General features: G+C 45.4%; 6 protein-coding genes across 16 annotated transcripts in view; 4 read left to right on the forward strand and 2 right to left on the reverse strand.

Moving 5' to 3' along the window:
* LOC105284196 (uncharacterized protein DDB_G0284459) overlaps positions 1-2,263 on the forward strand; it is a 60,559-nt gene extending 58,296 nt beyond the window's left edge. For all 7 annotated transcript variants that reach the window (XM_011347533.3, XM_011347531.3, XM_011347532.3 and 4 more), the window contains one exon: positions 10-2,263. In XM_011347533.3, the coding sequence (XP_011345835.1) occupies positions 10-441 (432 nt within the window). In that variant the 3' untranslated portion in view covers positions 442-2,263. The remainder of the gene's footprint in view (positions 1-9) is intronic.
* A 21-nt stretch (positions 2,264-2,284) lies between these two features.
* LOC105284198 (glucosidase 2 subunit beta) lies at positions 2,285-5,321 on the reverse strand. Of its 2 annotated transcripts, none has more exons than XM_011347538.3 (2): positions 4,218-5,321; positions 2,285-4,126 (listed from the first exon to the last, which is right to left on the reverse strand). In XM_011347538.3, exons 1-2 carry the CDS (start codon positions 5,146-5,148, stop codon positions 3,474-3,476), a joined length of 1,584 nt encoding a protein of 527 aa, XP_011345840.1. In that variant the 5' UTR covers positions 5,149-5,321; the 3' UTR covers positions 2,285-3,473. The 2 variants fall into 2 exon arrangements, with proteins under 2 accessions (XP_011345840.1, XP_011345839.1); XM_011347537.3 differs by having other exon boundaries at positions 2,285-4,129; positions 4,218-5,320.
* An 823-nt stretch (positions 5,322-6,144) lies between these two features.
* Positions 6,145-7,372, forward strand: LOC105284199 (CREB-binding protein). Of its 2 annotated transcripts, none has more exons than XM_011347539.2 (2): positions 6,145-6,593; positions 6,729-7,372. In XM_011347539.2, the coding sequence occupies exons 1-2, from the start codon at positions 6,354-6,356 to the stop codon at positions 6,963-6,965; spliced, it is 477 nt and encodes a 158-aa protein (XP_011345841.1). In that variant the 5' UTR covers positions 6,145-6,353; the 3' UTR covers positions 6,966-7,372. The 2 variants fall into 2 exon arrangements, with proteins under 2 accessions (XP_011345841.1, XP_011345842.1); XM_011347540.2 differs by having other exon boundaries at positions 6,744-7,372.
* Positions 7,373-7,998: 626 nt separating this feature from the next.
* LOC105284202 (RING finger protein 11) lies at positions 7,999-11,213 on the forward strand. Its single transcript, XM_011347545.3, has 2 exons — positions 7,999-8,570; positions 9,049-11,213. Exons 1-2 carry the CDS (start codon positions 8,442-8,444, stop codon positions 9,430-9,432), a joined length of 513 nt encoding a protein of 170 aa, XP_011345847.1. The 5' UTR covers positions 7,999-8,441; the 3' UTR covers positions 9,433-11,213.
* Positions 11,039-16,352, reverse strand: LOC105284201 (protein lines). 2 transcript variants are annotated; one of them, XM_011347544.3, is made up of 2 exons: positions 15,081-16,352; positions 11,039-14,721 (listed from the first exon to the last, which is right to left on the reverse strand). In XM_011347544.3, the coding sequence occupies exon 2, from the start codon at positions 14,542-14,544 to the stop codon at positions 12,778-12,780; it is 1,767 nt and encodes a 588-aa protein (XP_011345846.1). In that variant the 5' UTR covers positions 14,545-14,721; positions 15,081-16,352; the 3' UTR covers positions 11,039-12,777. The 2 variants fall into 2 exon arrangements, with proteins under 2 accessions (XP_011345846.1, XP_026829929.1); XM_026974128.1 differs by lacking the exon at positions 15,081-16,352 and adding an exon at positions 14,822-15,046.
* A 134-nt stretch (positions 16,353-16,486) lies between these two features.
* LOC105284200 (splicing factor, suppressor of white-apricot homolog) lies at positions 16,487-21,777 on the forward strand. 2 transcript variants are annotated; one of them, XM_011347543.3, is made up of 8 exons: positions 16,487-16,781; positions 17,755-17,924; positions 18,002-18,201; positions 18,317-18,539; positions 18,813-18,895; positions 19,706-19,873; positions 19,991-21,276; positions 21,462-21,777. In XM_011347543.3, exons 1-8 carry the CDS (start codon positions 16,585-16,587, stop codon positions 21,619-21,621), a joined length of 2,487 nt encoding a protein of 828 aa, XP_011345845.1. In that variant the 5' UTR covers positions 16,487-16,584; the 3' UTR covers positions 21,622-21,777. The 2 variants fall into 2 exon arrangements, with proteins under 2 accessions (XP_011345845.1, XP_011345844.1); XM_011347542.3 differs by having other exon boundaries at positions 16,488-16,781; positions 21,459-21,777.
* The last annotated feature ends 913 nt before the right edge of the window (positions 21,778-22,690 follow it).

A 22,690-nucleotide genomic window follows, 5' to 3' on the forward strand; every position in this document is an offset into this window, starting at 1 on the left:
CTCTTTCAGGACTCTTGGTCTAGCAGAAACGTGGCGGCCACCGATTCCGATCAGACGTCGATGGGAGACGACACGGAGGATTCCAAGTCGCTCATCTCTGCCGACAACAAGTATTACTGGCGTCAATCCTCTGAGCCGGTGTCCAAGGAGAACTTGGGTATTCAACAATTGTTGGCCATCACGATAATGACCAGGATGGCTGACAATGGTAACAATCAACGCAGCTCTGTCATCTATCCGAAGAAGCAGCAGATGAGCACGTCGCAGCCAACGTCACCGGTAGCCAAGCAGGAGGATACGAAGATACTGATTGACAACCTGCTGGCGAGCAAGAACGACGAGGACCTGCAGAACATGCTCAATGGAAACATATCGGAAGTGTCGACCGACACTAAGAGCTTTAAAGAAAAGCTAATTATGTTCGAAAAGCTCGGGAAGTGAACGCAGAACATAGAACGCGGAATTGTTTTTTGTAATTCAGTCAGCGGAACGCTTCGACGATTCGAAGCCTTACGCAGAAAGGAACACGAAAAGAGAGATAAACGATCTCGTTTAGCGCTTGATACATATACACACCCACGTTGTCATAGGATACATATCCTAGTATTTTTATGTGAAGCTGCTCGGAGATCGCGAATGCATGAAATGCGAATCATGGAAGAAAATCAAAGATTAGCTTGCGGAGAATCAATTTTTCGTACTTTAATTATCCACAAAGCTGTTGAAATCGAAAAGGAAGAATAATATAAATGAAGAATAGATCAAATAAATAATAATCGTACGGATAAAAGTAGTAAACCGAGATGTTCTCGGTTTAGAAATGATGAATTTTTCGAAGAAAAAAACTTCAAAATGAACGCTTGGTATTTAGATTATTCTAAATAATTTCTAAATAATTTGTTCGCATATTCGTATTTCGTTAATCGATGTAGCTATAAACATAACGTCCCGATATTTTTAATTTCAGAGATCGTAACAACGTTCAGTTTACTAACGTTTGTAATAGCCGTGCTCGTCGTTGTCGATGCATATATTTGAGCGAGCAGAATCATTCGTACATCATGTTGAAACGTAAATTAACTCTATTCGCAGCAAGCAGTAATTTTTCAATTCCCGCGCTCGTGTTTTTCTACACGACTGCAGACACCTTGTTGAGATTATATCGGATCACGTGCACTCATTTGTGCTCATCACAGGGGGAAACGCATTTAGGAATGCGTGTACATTCTCGTAGGGAGCTTTAGCGTTATACTCGCGACTATAGTTTGTACAGTAGTTTAGCAGTTGTGATCCTCGGCGTGATGCATTTATAAATATCGTGTATTATCTCGTGCATTTCGTGTAAATACGAGAAAGAATATGTGTGCGTTATCACTTTAAGATTCCGAAAAGAAAAAAAAGAAATATATATATATATCATTATGTTAGCAACGTTGAGAGATAAATATAGAAGATAGAGAGAAATAAATAAATATATCTTGTACGGGGTACAAGATATACAATGGTCTAAGAGATGTTTTGCGTGCGACTGTATTTTCGTTGTCCGAAAACGCTATTGTTATTCTACACAGAAATGTATTGCTCTCCCAAAATTGCCTACAGATTATCTACACACGTGAAATGTGTAATCCGAATCACGCTAAAACGGGCCTATCAATAAGTGATATCAATATGGCCTCACTTTGATTAAATGTATATGGGATATCGTTGAACGGAAAAAGGTAAGATAAAAAAAGGATAAAAATGAGAGCGGGATAGAAACTATCTGGAACCTCGTTCTTCTCGGTGATCCGAGGCGTGGAAAACGCTGCAAACGTGAAGCATATCGTCTTATATTCGTCGAATTTTGCGAGGGAGGAAAGACTTTTGTAGCCTTTCAAGTGCCTTACCGAACCAATCAAGGAACTGAATCGAAGTACGCCGATTGTAGTAGCCACAGGAGCGTTGTATCGTTATCCCCTTCATAGTTATCTAGATAAATGATAAATGTTTCGGAATTCGAGAAAGATGCGAAGTAACCGCCTCTTAGAGTAAAATAGAGAAAACTGAATTTAACCACCACGTCACTGTAATATTATGTAATAACATACATGATAACAAGAGAAAAAATTCTATACATGTACACGCGTACACACACACGCGCGCGCGCACGCACACACACACACATACACAACAGACATACATATACACGTATTCACATTTACACAAAACGGATTTCTTTCCATTGATGTAAAATAAAGCTGCCATCGCAAATTGTGGTTCGACAACAGAATCTCTTTCTCTCTTTATTACATCAATATCTCATCGCGCCATCATGGCGTACCCTTAAAAAATTACAAAATATTCAAGACTTAAATGTTTAAAATGCTGAATATTAGGACACGGTCTGTACGTATGACTGATTGCACGACTCCTGGAGGAATAGCTCCGTATTCTTCTTTTTCCCCCTCTTCCTTAACAATATCTCCGTTTCGAGCTACATATTATTACTATTCGGTATAAAGTATGTTTCGTCTCAGACCTGAAATATCAGCTGTGATATTACGTTAATTCATATCCTTAGATCACATCGTAGAAACGCTTCAAGTACAAAACGAGGAATGTAACAGCGACGCGTTTTTAACACGTTGGCAATGAGTCTGCGCGTAACATTGATCTTTTTTCTTTCTCTATCAGTGTCACAGAATAAGATTGAGGATGATTACTCTTCGGTTATCACTAACGAACTACGCATCGTCAATAGTAGATCGACGGATTCTTCGGATGTAAAGACGAATAATCAATCGCGATTGATGTAACCATTTTTGTAACTCTTTCCACTCGTTGTATATCTTTTTATTTTTGGAATTATTCGAGGGATTTCCATTTAAATGCTTCATTAAGTATTAGATTAATCAAAATTGAGCGTTTTGTGTATTAACGTACACGACGACATCAATTTTACGGCAAAATTCACGTGAATTTCCAGTTCCGTAAAATTATAAAAATTATAATTAGCAAAATTATATTTATATAGTGACATGTCGATTTCGACTGATTCACAAAATGTACAGAAAAATAATTGAATGATTGAATTTTAATTAATCTAACGCACAATTCTGTTGAAGATATTTTGTCCACGTGATATAAATTAGAATGTTTCGGTTGACTTACCTAAAACATTACAATTCATTTTAACATACAAAGTGTGTTAAAAATTAAATTACTGTGCCAACGCCTAAGAACTTTCTCCCCTAAAACCTCATCCCCTGGATGCTTTACGGTAACGCTCACTAGCTACACTTTACCAATCGCGACTGCATCGGAAATAGTTCGAGATAGGATCCGACGATCGTTTATCCGATCTCAGCGGCTCGGTCCTCGTGCCGCAGCTCGCGAAAAAGAGCGTAAGTGCTTGACATCCACGTTGTGTGTGCGCGAGCCAACGGGCGAGCGAGCGAGCGCTTATATTTTACTAACGGAGCGACGATTATCTACAATTCGTCATGCGTATCGGCAGTCTCTAATAGACTGGGATTGCAGAGTGCCGGTGTGGAGAACTCCATGGCATACTCGCAGCGACTCGGCTCCGACACTGATGTCAGCTTGTTCTCCGTACTGCACGACAGGGTGACGATCGTAGAGCGCGCTGGGCCATTCCAGCAGGTCAGGCCGCGATCGTACTTCATCTTGGAATACTTAGCGCCGGTTGGTCCTGCCCAGTCGTACCAGTAGCCCAGGGTGACCTCACTGCTGCCAGACTTGGACTTCTGGGTCGCCTTGCCGTACAGACACAGCTTGTAAATGTACTCCAAGTCCGTGTACTCGAAGCATTCGCCGTCGAGGGACGCGTACTCCTCGTCCGGCCCGTAATCGCGCTCCTGCTTCTCCTCCAGCTGCCGGATCTCTGACTGCAGCTCGTTCACAGCCTTCTCAGCCTCCTGGTAACGCTCGCGGGCACTGGTCGCCTCATCGACAAGCGCCTGCGTCTCCTCGTCATATTGGACCTCCGGTTCTAGCGGTTCCTTCTGGTGCTCGTCCTCGGCGACATCCTCCTCTTCACCTTCGCTGATTTCTCCATTATCCTCCTCCCTCTCGTGATCCAACGGTTCATCTAAAGGCTGATGCGCATCGTCTTCTTCTGCTACTGCTTTGAACATATCAAAAAAGCAAAAGTGAGAATGCATAATAAAATTCATAAACTATATGAATAATATATTAATTGTAATTTCATGTACCTTCTTCCTCTTTAAAGAAAGGTTTTATGCTCATCTGATATATCACTATAAACTCCTGTAGAGTGGCTTCTCCCTTGCCACCAAGGAAGTACAATGCCTCTTCCTCCGATACCTCTCCGTTCCTATCTTTGTCAAACCTCTTTACAGCCTGTAACTCTGCTATCGTCACTGTGCCACTGGCATCTGAATCCAATGTATTAAAGAAGCTCTTTATAACTACTTCATTTTGTATTGATTCCTCCCCAGCTTCCTCTTGCTCATCGTCAGTGATTTCGGCCTGCGACGGTACCTCTGGCTCTACAGGCTTGTACTTCTCCAATGCTACGCTCTCACGTTCCTCGGCATACTTCTTCAGCATCTCCTTCTCCTTCTTTATCAGCTCAGCCTCCTCATAGTCGGCCTTCAGCTTCACCAGACGCGAATGATGTTCAGCCTTGATACTCTTACCCCTCGTCGACAACTCTAGGCGCAACTTGTTACCTTCACGCGCCAGTTGCTCCGCTTTTTGCTGCTCCAGTCGTGCCTCCCTGCCAAGCTCGTTACAATTGTTCACGCAGTTCGCCGGGGACAGGTATTCATCGCTGGTGTCGCAGCAGTCACACACACCGTCGTTCACCCATGACGACGGTATGTAAGCCGGTTTGTGACCGGCGTTCTCGCAGTAGAACGAGCCGTGTGCGCAGGCAGCCGTGCCGGGTTCGTCGCTGCCATCTCCGCAGTCACAGTAATCGTCGTTCACCCGCGTGAACGGTATCAGACGGCTGCCGTCCAGGCACTCGAAGTCACGGTCAGGCCGATACAGCGAGTTCTTCGCGACCGGTACGCCGCGGATCTGCAGCACCCCAGAACCGGCTACGTGGCCCGGCGCCAAGAAACTCGCCGCGACCGCGATCAGCATCAACAGCAAACGCGACGCACGGTGACCGTCCATTCTGAGGTTGCTCGGTAAAATATTCCTCAATAGTTTCTTACGCGACGATGACAACGACGAGAAGTACACGTCACCCGTCCGAGCGAATCGCAGGCGCGAAATCGCTCTTTTGAGGTTCGAACACGACACGACTAGAGATACAGTAGCGCGACTCCCTGTCAGCACCTTCGATGTGGTCGGAACGTAGTGCGCGTACGCGAAATAAGGAGACTGCTTGGTTATGTAATCCGAATGCCTAAAGGCCTGTGTCCACGATCCAAGAACTTTGTCAAAGTTCTAGTTCCGAGAAATGTGTAGCCAATGAACTTACAGTTTTTACGTAAAAGCTGCATGTTGATTGGCTACACATTTCTCGGACCTAGAACTTTGACCAAGAACTTGGGTCGTGGACACAAGGCTTTAGGCCGGTACGGCACACTAGAGTCCTAAGTATTAGAGAGGCGCGAATGGTACCCCCACTCCGCCGCCACGCCGCCATCTTGAGGCACAATATATATGCTACTGCCTGCTCCAGTACTCACATTTATATTAGAGATATCTTTTAAAGGGCTTCGTGATTGGGGAACGAATGTCACAGGATGGGAGATGGTTGCTGGAGCACTGTGCATGCGACAATCCTCCTGCACATCACGATTATCAACAACGCGGGGCATTGTGCCTCAACATGGCGGCCGACCAATCAGAAAGAGGGTGCCCATTCGCGCCTCTCTAATATTTAGGACTCTACGGCACACCAGCGCGACGCGACGTGCGACGTGCGATATCCAATGAGCGTACAGTTTTTATGGAAAAGCTGTACGCTCATTGGATATCGCACGTCGCGTATCGCGCATCGCGAGCCGCGTCGCGCTGGTCTGCCGAGGCTAGTCGGATCTACGGACTGGAACCTCCGAAGGGGACAGTCAGGGCATCTATCACGTAACTTTTCCCCTAGGATGGAAAATGAAAAATGAAAATTTCTTCATCTCAGCAGCAAATCATAACGTAAAAGTTCACGCGAAATTTTCATTTTTCATTTTCCATCCTAGGGGAAAAGTTACGTGATAGATGCCCAGGTGTACAACGATTGTCCCGAGTTTTTTTCTCAACTAGTTATTCCGTATTTCGTATTTTGTTTTTAATTTATTTTCGCAATTGGCCATATCGACCTGCAAGGGATCGGGTGTCATTAAATACTACGAAGAAGAAGAAGGATCTACGGACTGATGCAACAGCAACAGCGGCATCAAGCTCAACCAGGAATGGGCATGAGCGCACAAATCCCGCGGCAACAGGGCGTCATCGGGCCGATCGGTCAGGTCGGCCTGCAGGCGGGCATGAACAAGCACGCTTTACAGCAGCTGATGCAGACCCTCAAGAGCCCAGCGTCGGCCGAACAGCAGAATCAAATACTTCAAATACTCAAGAGTAATCCGCCGTTGATGGCCGCCTTTATCAAGCAACGGGTAAGCGAATTTTCTTTCTGATAAAATAATCTTTTAAATATTTTAATGCATTAAAATGAATAAGTATGAAATATTATTTTTTAGTATATAATGGTGAGATTTAATTCATTATTATATATTCTTTTTAATAAAAAGGCACTTGTCCACCAGCAACAACCTGGTCAACATGGTGGAGGAGTCGGCGGTCCATTGGGTCCTAATCAACCTCAACATCAACAACAACCTAGTTTGCAGCATATGATGTCCCAACAGCAGCAGCCTCTGGATTTGTCTAATTATACAAATAAACTTCGAAAATGTACAGGGTTGGGGAACGCTCCCTCGAAAAGCGCCTTTAACCCCGAGGGGATGGATAAAGTGCAATACAAATAAACTTCGAAATAGAAGGCTTATATGATTTTTTAAATTGTACTATTCAAAAATAAAATTTCGTGTCTAGAAAATTATTGTCCCGTCTGACCCAATATTTAAGTCGTACTACTGCCTCAAGTTTTGATCTGTGGCGGCATCTAAGGAGTACAAGGCAGAACTAGCCCGACCAATGAGAGGGCAGCACGAATACCGAGATGGAGAGCCTTGGAAGGAATCAGAGAACAAGAAGAAGCTAATTGCTCGCGCTTTAAGTCACACGTGCATTAAGTAATCAGTTCTAGTCTGTATTAAATAAAGTCAGCATCTTTATATATTTTCACCTAAACCGAAATGTTGTAATAGTTCCTCGTGCGTTAAAACTGCCTTAAATGTAGCATAATAATCAAATAAATAATACGCTCGCTACAGATCAACGACAGTGGAGGCTCGTAGCGGAGATTCTTGGAACTAACCTTCACGTGTAGCTACACTTTCATGAATTCTCTGGTAGATAAATTTTTAGATTCGAATCAGAGCAATTCCTGAAATTGCAACTGTTGCAATTTATCTCGTGCCACCTCTTACTAACTTATGTTCTCCTGTTACAAAATTCAAGTTTTGTACTTGACATCAAACTATTATCTTCGACCAGAGCAATTCTTGGAATTGAAGCAATTCCTTGAATCGAAATTCTTGAAATTTGTTCTCTTGGCTCTTGGCCTCTTGGAATTTGCCAGCTCTTACCAACTCATGTTCTCCTGTTACAAAATTCAATTTTCGGGCCTGAAATTATATAGACCAACGACGGCGAAAAATTTCGAGCAACAATTTAATTCTTGTGATAAATCAAACAAAATATATTTTTATATGTTACTTCTCAAAGTCATAAGTTACATTCACACGTAGTGTAATTTAACCACAAACTTTCCAAGTTCGCAATTATGAAATAATCTTACATTTCAATCTACCGTTACGTAAGTAGATCTTTATTTTATTTCGGAGCACTGTTACATCAAAATCGACCGCCATTATGCGCATCGTTTCGCTCGGCTCGTGCGCATTATGGCGACGCTCAGCTGGTGGTGACTAGCGACTCGATCGGTGCCTGGCCGGAGCGCGAAGAGTGTGTGACGGACTGACGACTGCGTCGAGTGGCAATTGCGCGACACTCGTACTTTCGGCATCGAGCGTTGGCGCGGCGTGTCGCACGCATTGGTCTCGTCGACGGATACCGAGTGTTGCTGCTGAGGGCAGGCTACGCGAACGGACGACGCGAGAGGTAGGATGGCAAGAAGCGCCGCAGAGAGACAACGGGCGTCGTGCGTCGTCGTTGCATCGCTGCCGTCGTCGCCACTGTTGTTGCCGTCGCGCGGAGTGCTGCTGCTGTAATTACACGCGCGGGGAGAGCGAAGGGCACCGCGAGGAGCAGGGATCTGAATGCGACGCGACGACGGAGGGCAATTAGAAAGCTGACAACCAGCTCGTCAATCCACGAACATGGGCAACTGCTTGAAACGCGCCAGCGGCAATCAACAGGACAATACCACTCTGCTGAGCAACAATCTCGACCACAACGTGTCCACCGGGTCCTCACAGGAAGGCCTCGGGCCACCGATTCCCTACAACGTAATTTATATCTCATTATACATCGCTCTCGCGCGCGTAATCTTATCGCTCGGGAAATCGTGTCGCTCTTCTTCTGCATTGTGCACGATCTTAGAACTGCGTCTCTCCAGCTTCTCCCCGCGATTCTACCCTTTCCCCGTGTGTCCAGTACGCGGTGTGCATTTGCTGCGTTTCACGAGGATTGTGCAGCAAAGTAGAGCTCGGAACGATTAATTTTATTGCATCGCGTAGTGTCGTTTGCTCGGCTATTTCAACGGAATGGTTTTATCGTGATTGATTTCTCTCTTTTACCGATGATTGCCATTTAAATTTAAGGAGCAGAAATAATTAAAATTTGCGAAATTCGTTTCTAGAATCTTTTTCTAAGATTTCTCGTATTTGCTGACTCGTACATGTCCATGTACGTGGATACATGTGCATACACGTGCACACTGCAAACTGGAAAAATCTAGTACTGACTTTTATCACCGTTTTACAGCAAGCGTCTTATTACCCATCGATCGCTACTCGGGAGCGTCACCTGCAGTCCAGCAACCTGAACATCGGCCGTGCGATCGGGGTGAACCTGATGCAGAGTGGTGGCTCGGCTTGCTTGAGCGAAGAGGAGCAACAAGTTAGAATCGCCAAGCGCATAGGACTGATACAGCATTTGCCAATGCGCGAGTACGATGGCGCGAAGAAGGGCGAGTGCGTGATATGCATGATGGAGCTGCTGGTGGGCGAGGAAGTGCGCTATCTGCCGTGCATGCACACCTATCACGCGATCTGCATCGACGACTGGCTGCTGCGCTCCCTGACCTGTCCGTCCTGCATGGAGCCGGTGGACGCGGCGCTAATTAGCTCGTATCATCCGACTACTTAATACCGGTGTGACAGGAATTTCAATGGTCCGGCCAATCAGCAGATTGGAATTAAATTATCAGGCTGAACGTGTGATACAACTGTGAGAAGCGAGCTAGAGAGAGAGAGAGAAAAAGAAAGAGCAGTGAGAGTCACTACTTTTGCTGTAGAGCATATAATGGCTTCTGGTTAGTAGAGAGATCGCGTGTGTTAATGGCCTGACTGTATTTTCGCCGTTACACCCGATATATATATGTGCGCGTGCGTGCTGTTTAACGATAATCCTTATCATTTACACAGACACATACATATACACACGCAACACACACACGTACACATCTGTACATTAACAAGTATTTTTTAGATCATTTTCTAGACAGGAGAACGAAGGGGGCGACTTTATTTTAATTAAAAGTCTTATTAAACATCACACCAAAATCCTTTCCAGTAGTGAGTTAATCGCTTGTACATTGATTTCCTATTAGAAGAAGCAAACGACGAAAGGAGATGGAAAAGGGAGGAGGCTACTCGATGTAAGCGTGCAATAAAGCGTTGAGTAAGCCTCGTGTACACCGATAGGTATAGTCAAAACAATAAGAGTATACATATATATATATATAAATATATATATATACATATAGATATACACATAGTTATACGAGATAAGATGTGCGACACTTGCAGAAATCATCGTATCCTTTATATTCCTTCCTAGCGATTAACGCGATGTCTATGTATACATCTTTTTGCGTAATTTCCGACGGAAAGTTTTGTACAAATTGCGTTCTCTTTATTTTTACACAACTTTTTACTCTAATCCGGAATTAAGAGTAATCGCGTATCTACCTTTCGATAAGGGTAAATGAATTAAAGATGTTTTCGAGTTCTCTATCGAGAAAGTTTGCTCCCGGATTATCCGCTGCGTGCGGATAGGGGAAACCGACAGTCCCTGTCCGAAATTGCCAAAGTGAAGTGGGCGATTCGCTGGACGTTTTGTGATAGAACAAAGTCAGTCTTTCTAATACGATATTCGTGATATTTTAATTTTCTCGCATGTGTCGTTACAGAAATCGCTTCAACTGCTTCTGCCACTGTCGCGCGACCAACATTGAGCATTTTTCATTCAGATAACAAGTGTACAGAAGGAGAAAGAGAGAATGCTTCATTATATGCTACGGACGATTAGCGGTTTATTATACTGATAGTGCGAGAACGTGCATAGCAGCGAATGAAAAATGGTCACACAATAAACAGACAGAAGGGAGAAAACGAAAGAGCGATAAATAATCCACACTGTTGAAACAATCGATGCTAACAATGGGCTACGTAACTTAGATTCTGTTGTTGATTTAGTGAAGCTTGTTGAACTAACTTTCGCTGCAGTTACAATAAAATGATGGATTTTTGCTGTTACGCTGAAAATTATCTACAGAGATATGTACAGTTTTTCGTGTAGTTTCGTACATCAGTGTATAATATGCGATAAAATAATAGTTTTACCGACTTGAAGGACAGGAAGCAAGATCACGAGAGACAAATGAGAACACGATGAGTTAATCTATAAGTGAAGAAAGGAAGCTTAACAGTACGGTACCACTAAGTTCTCTGTTTTAAATGGGAAAATGATGCTGTGAAATAGTGATTTATTGACGAAGTACAGAAGTATATATAAATAATGATTTAATACACAAATATAAATATTTAGTTAGAAATTTTGCGTTTTTAGAAACTGCCCTTCTCAATACAAAATTTCTCGATCGCGCTCCGATCGAACGTTTAAATAATTAGAGCTATATTTGCAAATTCTAAATAGAAAATAGCATAATTTTATTAAAAAAAAAGAAGTACGCCAAGAAGGCTAACGTTACGGACTTAATTCTATTGATCCTTCTAAAGTAAAAAGAAATGGAAAGAAAGGGAAATAAATCTGGACAGTTTGTCCCGGTGAGAGAGATAAGCGCGTTACATCGCTCTAATCAATGTAGTGAACACTTTTTTTGCGCGATCACTCGCACTGACAATCTACCGGGCTATGTATAATATCGTAAGTCTCAGTAATGACAATTGTATTTGACTTGCGTTGAGAAAGATGATAATAAATATCTGATTGGAAAAAAGATCTACCACGATTGCAGTCGATACTTCGCAGCAATCTTCCCGCAAAGTATGGAACTCCGTTTAGTTGCTATCGGGGTAAACGATGTCGCAATTCCCGAATGAAGTCACACACTCACTCAGGGGGAGATTGAATTAAACGACACCACAATTATAAAAGTAAAAATATGAGAATTTTAGTGTATTACATGTGTACTTACAGAATCTTATGTGAATCTTACGCCGCGCGTGCGTTAATCGTTGTTATTCTTACTATTTACAATACGTTTTGTCACACATGCACATACATGCGCGCACACACACACAAAACTCTCAAAATGTTGAAACGCGGATAATCCTTATCCATTTGAAAGAAGCGTTGTTAATGTAAAAAAAGAAATGAATTTCTCACCTATAACGGTACCAAAACGTTAACGAAGAGTATTCTTGTTACGTCGATGTTTGCGACTATGTATGCGTTACGCTTTTCCTATTCGTCACAATTTATGCGTTACAATACGACAGTTTGTTATCATTTATGCACTGTTGATCCACAAGAAAATATCCTGTTTCCAGATTTCTTCAGAAATTTGTTGAACAGATAAAATTTTATCTAGCCACGTTTGATTGTGTATTACAGGACTGGTTCCGGAAGTGTTTTACGGGATATGTACATGTATTTCGTAGGTATCGTCGAAGTACGATGAAGTTACATTTACAGTGAGATAATATCCTATTTGACTGGCAAAATTGTACAAAATTGTAGCTCGAAGTATACACATAAATACTATCCTAGTGGTATACATCAAGGTGCGTTCTCTCGATGGTGCTTTGGCAGGGAGATGCGTATCTCGATAGCACCACACGAATGCATCTTCGGTTCTTTCAACTAAGGCAAAATTCTGCTATTCTTCTCTTTGTACTACTAATCCGATTAAATCATATAATTGCGTCACCTAGCACTGTTGATTCATAAACTGACGAGAACACGCGCTGAAAAATTTCGCTAAAACCTAATAAATTAGAAACATGCTCGTTCCCCCCAAATCTCTCTGGCAGGAGCTGAACGGGCCGAGTTAGTTCAGTCGCTTTTTTGTTGTTTCATTAAGGGACGCGATGCGGCAATCTGTACAGCTATAATTTTACGATATTTTACAGACGACAAGATCCCTAGCTAATGTATGGAGAGAGCGTCTCGGTTCATACGGCTTTGTACACGTTCGAGTGATCTGGTTGGGTGAACCTGACCATCACCGAGCGCATCTCTTCTATCTTACACGACGGACACGCTATTACCGTTTTCCACGTTACCTTCGTAGAAGGACTCGCATTTCTCGAGCAGACGGAGAACCGGATTGATATTGTACGGGAACAGGGCCTTCGACACCAGCCGATCGATGGCCAGTCGTAGTCTAATCAGTATCGTCATCGTGTCGTCCAGCTCGCGACCGCAACACGCGACGAACTCGTGCCAGTTACGCCTGATATACTTGAGAAATCGCAACAGGTACAGCAAGAAGCAGGTCTCGTTGCTGACCAACAGATCCAACAGTACGTCCGGATCATGTGATACCGCATGGATGAACTGCACGAAGGTCAACGTCGGGCTGAGCATGTGGCCGAGATCGTTCTGCGGCGGTCCGCGGTAAAAGAGACCCACCGCAACGTCCAAGCAACACACCATACCCTCGATGAGGAAATCATCCTGATCGTGAAACATTTGCACGACCCACTGCGACAACGGCATCTCCGGATGGAAGGGCATCAGCGTCTTCACGCACTGGTCCAGCTGGCGCAACACTTCGTGTATGCCCCTCTCGATCACCGCCATGTCCTGGTCGAGATCTTCCGCTTCGGAGCCCAAGGACGAATCGCTCGAGTCGCTACGCGTCTCACGTACAGTCACGGCGACGCTCTTCAGCACCAGTAGTACCATCTTCTGCAAGAGCGGCCGATCGCCCTCGCCGGTGCCGCCGCCGAATCGGCCGGAACCGTGACGATACGGCAGCGAGTCCAGTAAACGCCCGTCCTTGACAGCGCGTACAATTCTATGCGCTAGGGAACACGGCTCCTCTGGCAGGACGTCCTGCAACGCTAAGGTACTACCGTAGCACAGCACTTCGTTAAAAAGGCCGAGCAGGTGGCGCCATATCACGCCTGGCAGGCTGGTGTTCAGCAACACAGCAACGAGATTGTCCAGTTGCGAGTAGAAGAGCTTGGTGTCGATAACGGAGAGGTTCGCCTTGACTGAGATTACGGTCTCCCATAGATGCAGGAACGTGATGACCACGGACTCGTGTTGCGGCGTGTACGCGCTCAGGATCGTGTCGAACTTGGACACCAGAATGATCCACTTGGACTCGAGCGCCTTCACGCACATCGCCTTGATCGCCGTGCTGTCGAAGCTCTCGGGGTCGGAGATGACGAAAGTGTTGCAGCCGGCTGGTGGTACGGACGCATCCGCGTCTTCGAGCGGGTGTATGCTGCAGTCTTTGTGCTCCACCACCCTCTTCATCACGTCCAGCGTGAACAGCATCTGGCTGGGCGAGTGCGTAGCCACGAGGGACTGCGTGAGCCTCTCCAGCCAGCCGGTCTCCACGTTATCCCGCGTGACGATGAAGAAGGACGCCAGCACGCGGCTCGCGGCGAACGACACGAACTTGTTGGACGTGTAGGACAGATCGATGATCTGATCGATGATGCCGTGCTCGTTTCGCGCCAGTGCATCGCACACGTCCACCACTCGTCTGCACATTACGCCACGCATGTTCTGCTTGACTGCGAGGTCGAACAGCAACTGCAGGGCGCTCAAGAACTCGAGCGTCTGATCGATGTGCCATTCGGACAGGACGGCGGAGCGGATGCTGCCGTCGGCCGCCTCCACCGTGATATTGGTGAACGGCTTGCGCAGGCTGCTCTCCGGCATGTGGCACAGACATCGCGCGAGCAGGCTACTTTGCAGCTGCTCGATCTCGGCGAGGGCGTTCTTCGCGTCTTCGCTATTCTCGATGCGCTGCTTCTTCTTGACTGGCTCCTCCATTGTACCGACCGGAGGATAATGACAACAGTGCACAGATGCACCATTAACTCTCGTCAGGTGATCTCTCTCATGTGGAATGCGCCGCAGGGGAAAGAGCACTCGAACAATGATGATAAACCACTGGCATTTCGTGTCAGCCCATCATCCCGCTCGGCAGATGTGTCAATCAGGGAATACCTGTCGCAGAAAAAGACAATGAATATCGATATTTTTATAAGAATAGATTCAATTTTAGATTACACGCAAGAGTTGCGTCCTCTTTAAGTGGAAACAGAACTGCTATAACCGACTTGCGTTGTATGCTCCAACTGCTACTGTTGAGCAGTGGTACAACTTTGCATCTTGCAATTTTTTCAATCAGATTCTCCATTTTCCACTTGTCTTGTTCTATGTACTACTAACAACAAACTTGGAAAAGTCGCTCGTAACTTCTGCGAGAAATGCTGACTCGCTCAGTGCTACCAGCACAGCCAAGCAGAGTGGACCATGACTCTGCGTGTAACACCAGAAGCCCAGTGGCCAACAGAGATACTTACAGCATCAAATTCCCACCGTGCTATCGTCGCCGCGGGTCGCGCGAATTTGATCCTCCGCCTCGGACGTTTTTACGGCGATGTAAACACTTCCACGTCCACGTTGCGTTCGCGCTCGCGACGTCTCCCGATGAGGCTCGGGGCGACGCTGCCGGCGGTGCTGCGCTCGTTTCTCCCCTCAGAATCGCATCGTTGCCGAAATCGGCGGACGGGATGCCGCTTGGGGGACCGAACGATGTAGAAGACGCGAGTCCCGGACAACTGGGGGACAGCGGACGCTGATCGTGCACGCGATCGTGGCGAGAGCGCAAGAGCGTTGTCGGCGGGCGACGTGCCCCGGGCCCCGAGGGGGGTTCCGACCGAGCGAGTCCACGGCGTAGCGAGGTCGGCGTCCCGGCGACGTCCCCCGTGCGCGCACAGGACGTGGGATACGGCGCGGATGCGACGCGCGCGACCGTTGCTCGTTACCGCCGACGGGATTCCTCTTGACTAGGAAGTGACAGAGCACACAGCGCTCGCACGGCAGCCACGCTCTGTTGCCACGTATACGATGTGCTACCGAGTACGGCGAAAAATACGGGAGCGCGTGCGAGCGGCGTACGGCGTGGAGGGCCAACGGCCGGAGTGCGCACCGTGTCCGATGTCGGGTGGCGAGACGTCAAGCCCGCGGCCACAGCGCACGAGTTTCCGTACTGTTAGCGTGCATTTTCGGCCGGACATCGTGCGGAGCCGCGTAACACGGTAGCTACCCGTCGCGCATTCCATAACGTACTGAGGGACGGTACGCGGGGCTCCGCGCGGGTGATCGCGCGCGGACGCGACCGCCGGCCAGTGAAATACTCCGCTGGCGCCTAATACGCCGTTATCGCGAATAAAAGTCGCCCGGATCGAAAAGCTGTGCGATAAATAAGCGCGCGATCATCGGCAACTCAGCATCGATCGTGGCGCCCCGGCGCGCCGCGCGTCTGCGACGCGCGGCGGGTCGTTCGATTCCCGAGCCGACGCGATTTCTAATTTTTTCAGAATTTATTCATATTTCATAGTATTATCGATATTTTTAATGTCGATAATTGATTGCAGTGATCGCATTGATTTATTTTGTCACAGTTTTGTTCGATAGATTCGCAAATAACGTTTGGTTACAGGGAAAGAGCACGCCATATAGATGAAGATTGAAGATGCGAGTCTCACGTGCGAAATGGAACTGCATGCGACGCACGCGCAGAGGAGGCGTCCAATCATAAGTTCATGCAAAGATAACTATTTGGCAATTGCATTCGCACGTTAGGTGCGATTGGTCGATCGTGCTGCATATCACCACTCGGTTACAGATGAATTCGCTGATAGGTCTCTGCACCTCGCATTATACGTTGCGAGGAGGTAAGACGTGCGCGCATGCGCAGCGACGTATATAAAAAGATTGCTTGATGGTGCAACGCCGTCGCCGGCGTCTTTTAGTAACGTGCGTCCCCGCGTTCCCGTCGTGTTCGAGCACGGTCGTCGAAAAATGGCGTCGTCGAAAAGCCAGCGGTGGATGGTAGACTCGGGCATTCTGCGTAAAAAGAATAGCGACGAGGAACCGCAGGAGCTGTTGGTGTTCGGATACAGCTGCAAATTATTTCGCGATGATGACAAGGCGAAAATGATTGATCAGGGAAAGCATTTGATACCATGGATGGGCGATAGCACATTGAAGATAGACAGGTCCGTTTCTCTAACCTAGACCAATTTCTCATCTAGGATATTTGTTCTCATGCATAAGACTACGCACCGTACATAATGTTACGTTTCCCCGACGAAAAATCAATGATCGACTCAGACTAAACAAAAAAAATTGAAAAATCAAAATTCCAAAAAAAAACAAAAATTATATATATAAAACCAAAATCGACACGTGCCAGATATTGCATTTAAATGCCAGCGGGGTCCCACTCATCGTTAATCTCTGGATAAGCAAACTGGAGACTGTTTAAGGCTTCCGCAGGTGTTCTCTCGGCTGTGAACGCGCAGTGTGGCAGCGCGATTATGCGCTCTACACGGGCGTAGAATCAGGTGGTCTCGTGAGACGCGGCGCTTATGGCAGGCCGTCTGTGCAGCAGCAAGGTGAGACACGGCGTAGAGAGACAAATGGCAGCTGACGGTTGTAGGTATTAATACGACCGCTCAGCATGGTATGTATTAGCACATTAGACTCGGGAAAAACTTTGCCTCAGGAAGCGCATAGGACATTCTTACATGTTCACGAGTTTACGGTACAAATTTCTTGATGCCATGACACACACAAATACACAAATTTCATTTCTACAATGACAACATGCTGGATCACTTCCAAGTTTTATCACACAGATTTTGAACAGAGATGGTAAACGTACATCAGAGAGGCTTAGAGATAAATAAGAATCATTAGAAACAGCATGAGACACTCTATTGCATTACCCGAAAAATACTCGATACGTCACAAAATATATCCATGTTACTATCATGACACATTAACACATCCTAAGAGACAAAGTATCAGCGGAGATAGATGTATCTACTATTCTGTTCTATTTCAGAAAAATCGCTTTGGTGGGATTTACACCTTGATTTAAAATTTCCAGATGCCGTGGACAACCTGACACATCAACCTGAAACGATGTCATCTTCCTTCTCTAACAAATGTATTGTATGTGTATAGATACGATGGACGAGGAGCACTGGCCGACTTACGGATACACGAGCCACCACCGGGTGGTTTCGATCACCGGACGATACTTACCAAGGAGGAACTGAAAGTAGAGGAACTCTTTGACGTGGAACGCTATCGGTCTCTCTACAACAACGATGTGGAAGAATCCATGTATCATGGTAACGCATTCTCTTTCCTTATATTTTACAAATCGTAGAGGACAATTTAATGAAGAAGAAACTGTATCTGTTTGCAGAGGAGGAAATAAAGAGGCTACACCAGGCGCTAGACTCTGATTCGTACAATCAAGTAGGATTTACTTATAATGAGGACGAGAACGGCCACAAGGCTTCGGGTGAAGATTCGCAAAGCCCGAAACAATCGGAGGGCTCGCAAGAGGAAGACCAAACGTTCGTGCCGCCTCCTGAGTTGGAAATTCCCGATGGAATGATTCTGGTAAGATTTATTTACGCATTGGTTGTTAATAATTCATCTGTTTCTCGACTAGATCAAGTACAACAAGCAAATACGACAGTCTCAACGATGTGTACTTGTTTCGTCTGTTCTTTAGCCAGAGACGCAGAAATTGAATGCCATTATAACGAAAACGGCGCTGTTTATAAGTCAACACGGAACGCAATTGGAGATCTTGATAAAGACGAAACAGGCAAACAATCCGCAATTTGCATTCCTATCGATAGATGAGCCACTTCATCGGTATTACAAACATATGCTTGACGCTATCAAGAACGGGAAATATATACCTGAAAAGCAACCTGAGAAAGAAGAAACCGGTAAGCATATTGTTCTTTATAAAAAAAAGAAAAGAAACGGTGTCTCATAGTAATTACATTGAAGTTGATATTGTTGAGTTGAAGTAATTGAAGCGACATAAAGCAGGATTTGATTACCCACACCTACTTTGATTCTGCTTAGTTTTTCTTGCCGTAAGTATTGCCATGAATTTTTGTTAATATATTAATCGGTAACTGAATATGTGGCATATAAGTTTGATGATTCTTAAATGCACGAGATTCTCATTGCGATTTCTTTTTCTTTCCCTGTAGCGGAACCCGAGGAAGAGTCAGACCAAGACGATGAACCGTACCTGCACCCGAGTCTCGCGTCGTCGTTTACCAAGATCGAAGCGGTACGTTTCACCTTTTTACGAGCAACACGCAGCATTTCATTTGCACCCAGTACATTAATCTTTTAAAAATGCATAAGCGGTCTCCCCTGCGCTCTCGGAAGAGTTTTGCGTTCCGAGTAGTTCGAAATCTGGAAGATACTTGCTGGACTGCTGAATTGCTTTTAGAGTGGCGCTCATACACGCAACCAGACAGGATGAAAAATGTTAATAGTACTCCACAACACTAATTTATGTGTTAAATATTTCTGCTTCCAGGACTGATTCTGGTATGCGTTGGACCTATTCCCATGTACACTTTTTTTTATTTATCCGTTCGCTGTACCATTTCGAACATTGATCGTTTCTTTCCGCGCGCGCGCGCGTACGCAACCATTACAATGCGTCCCAAAAATGCAGCAAGCACGTATAACAGTATTTATAATTTTGTCATTTTATAAGAATTATGTCTTATTAATTCGTTATTGACAAAGAAATACTGAAGCGAACGGAATCCAATTACATGCAATCAGGAGGTTTTTAAATATATAATTATTATTAAAAAAAACTTTAATATCATAACTTTATGTGTGTCTGAAGAATATTTAAACTCGAAATCTTACATCTATATAGCTCATTATTTTTTACAAATTATTTTTAATTCTGATATTAAATATTTTTCTAGATATGAACATGTAATATTAAAGAATACTATCACAGCATATCCATTTTTATATTATTCTTCTCAATAAATATTGTATGTAGGCAGATAAAAAAACTTAAGATAAACCAGATGCAGAACCATACTATAAAATTGGTTCTTTCCAATTATAGGCGCCCAGCATACCGAGCATACAATACAAGCCATCGGCAGATTGCGCGTATTCCATGCTCGTGAACAAGATCACGGGGAAGCCACCACCGTCCAAGGTACCACCGTTGGATCCAGCAGTACCACCAGTGCCACCGTCGGCTGGATATTATCATCCGATGCCACCACAGGTACAAATCTGACCAATTACAATTTTTAGTACAATGCAGAAACAAAATTGAGGCGACTGAGCTGAGCTATTTAATCCTGTAAAACGTATTTATCGTTATTATACTTTTTCTTTCTAGAATTATACTTACCCTACGCCCATGCAGTACTCTCACGGTCCAGTCATATACGGGCCGAATGGACAGATGCAGCCGGCCTCGCAACTCGCCGTGCCAGCCATGCCGAACGATGTTGTCGCGACGCAAACCGCGTCACCCAAAGAGGTACCGTCGCCGTTGGTACCCTACGGCGTGTCAACGCAGAAGCCACTCAGCAGACCGTCGTTCATCGTACCGCCAGCGGACGTACAAATCATCATCGACAAGATGGCGAGCTACGTAGCGAAGAACGGTCGCGACTTCGAGACAATCGTCAAGAACAAGGGCGACCCCAGATTCAACTTTCTCGAACTGTCGCATCAATATCACGGTTATTACGCGCACAAGCTGACGATGTACGAGGGCGCGATAAATCCCAAGGTGCTGACGGAGGAGGAGCTGCTGCAGAAACAGGAGCCGCAGGAGGAGAAGCAGAAGAAGCTCGAGGAGCTGCAGAAGAAGCAGCAGCGGATGGAGGAGGTACAAAAGCGGGTGAAGATGATACAGGCGAAGAAGAAGAACGGCGGCGAGACGAAGGCGAAACAGTGCGCCGGCTCCGCGAAACAGATCACCACCGTGTCGTTCTCCATCAAGAAGCCGAAGGACGGGGAGAGCGTGGTGATCGAGAAACGTAACGCGTTACCTTTGGAGGAGAGCGACGAGGAGGTGACGGAGAACGAGAAGAAAGACGCGAGCTCCAAGCCCGGCTCGCCGCAGGACGGAGTCGCCGATGCGACGAATCCTTCGCTCGCCGTTGTGGACAAGGACCCGTTGAAACCCGAGAGGAAACTGAAGAGCGACGACAAGGAGCTGGTGGACCTGACGGACGACATCCTCGAGGACTGCCAGAAGGAAATTAGGCAGAAGCACGCTCAGGAAGATAGGATCAAGGACAAACTGATAGCTGCACGCGACAAGTTGCTCTCCAGAGAGAGACAGTTGCAGCTCGAGAGGAAGAAGAAGGCCGCGATCTTCCTCAGTAACATTCAAACGCCGACGGTGAAGGCCGGTTCCACCTCCGCGAGTCAGAGCAGCCGGAAGGATGATTCCGACGAGGTGCATTCCGTGCCATCGCCGTCCCTCGAGAACAATCGAGACCGATCGTCGCAGGATACGAGGTCCACCGGTAATTCGCTGATGGACCGGCTGAAGAGTGCAGATCTGAGCGGCAAGAGATCGCGGCCGCGTTCCAGAAGTCGAAGTGGAAGTCGCACCGACAGGCACAAGCTCCACAAAAAGCACAAGAAAAAGAAAACGTCACATCGAAGGTACGTAAAGTTGATCTTGCTTGGTCGCGATTGTGGTTGCGTGGTTACTTGTATGTACAACGTTGTATAAAATGTACATTTGTATGACTAACATCCAATTAAAAGGAGATTTTTCTCTATTTTGCCATTTATTATTTTTATCAATATTTTATTTAAACTTATATAAAATTCTATGATTTCAGCAGTTACGACAGTTCGAGCTCCTCCCGCCTGCACCGGTCCAAGAAGATGAAGAAATCGTCCTCGCGGCACAGATCCCGCTCGCGCAGCCCCTCACACAGACACCGACACAATTCGCGGCGGCGGGGCAGCAACACGAGTTACTCGGACTCGAGTTCGCCCTGATGACGCTCCCCTGCTTGACTCTAATTAATTTAAATTAAGTTATGTTGTATATACATATTACATATATTATATATATCATAATCGTGTGTATATTGTGATGGCATTTTAATACTATTTTTGTCATAAGATAAATCGAGAAAAATACTTTTCAATTTCCACTTGACGTATCGCTCGTAATTTATCTCTTGTGGCTCTAATACGTAAGTATACGTTTACATACTTATTAATACGTACGTGGGTTGAAGTACTGATTTACTAAAATCATGAATGAGCATTTTTTCCGATGATGATTGTCTTGTGCAGGATGTCCCAGACATCAGCTTGTCAGAATTTCGCGCGCTATCAAAAGACATCGCATATCATAGGTCTGGGACATGCTGTGTAGCATTTTCTAATAAGCGCTTATCTGTGCTCCAAGGTTTTCCACTGGAACTTTCCATTTATGAACTTTTCCTCAGCAACTTATATTTCCGTGTATTGAAAAGTTTTCTTAATTTCTATTTTTCAGAAGCTGATATCGCGCGTGAAAAGATATTGAAATTACAGTGAAGATTAAAAATTATCGGAAACTTTGTAAAAACGTGAGTGTAAAACATTCGGGAGAATGCAGACGCCGGTTGTGATTATGCAATATCATCGACTCAGACATTTCCACGCTGCAAATATTGTTGTTATCGTCGGAACTAGAATGCAAATAAGTAGTATTTCTCTTTCATCGTGTCACTCGGACGTGTTAGCGGTGAACAACCAAAAGCGAATTCACGGAGAACTCGAAGACGTGCCACGCCAACCCATAAACCCGCGGAACGGCGTCAATTGTATTATACATTTGACATTGTTCACATGCCGGTTGCGTCGAGTGTCAGCCGATCTGATTAAATGAGTCATCAATGCTATATAAATTCCGTTATAAATTGTAAACATATGGGTGGACACTTTAGAGGTTTATTTTTAGAAGTGCTATTATTGGTGTCTAACGTATCTCTATTTGTTTCTATTATAGTTGACGATGTTGTTTTTAGCAGAAACTGCGCGATTGATCGATTCTCCTCGAGATTTCAAGAATTGG

The sequence above is a fragment of the Ooceraea biroi genome, chromosome 12 (genome assembly GCF_003672135.1).
Source record: "Ooceraea biroi isolate clonal line C1 chromosome 12, Obir_v5.4, whole genome shotgun sequence".
NCBI lineage: Eukaryota > Metazoa > Arthropoda > Insecta > Hymenoptera > Formicidae > Ooceraea > Ooceraea biroi.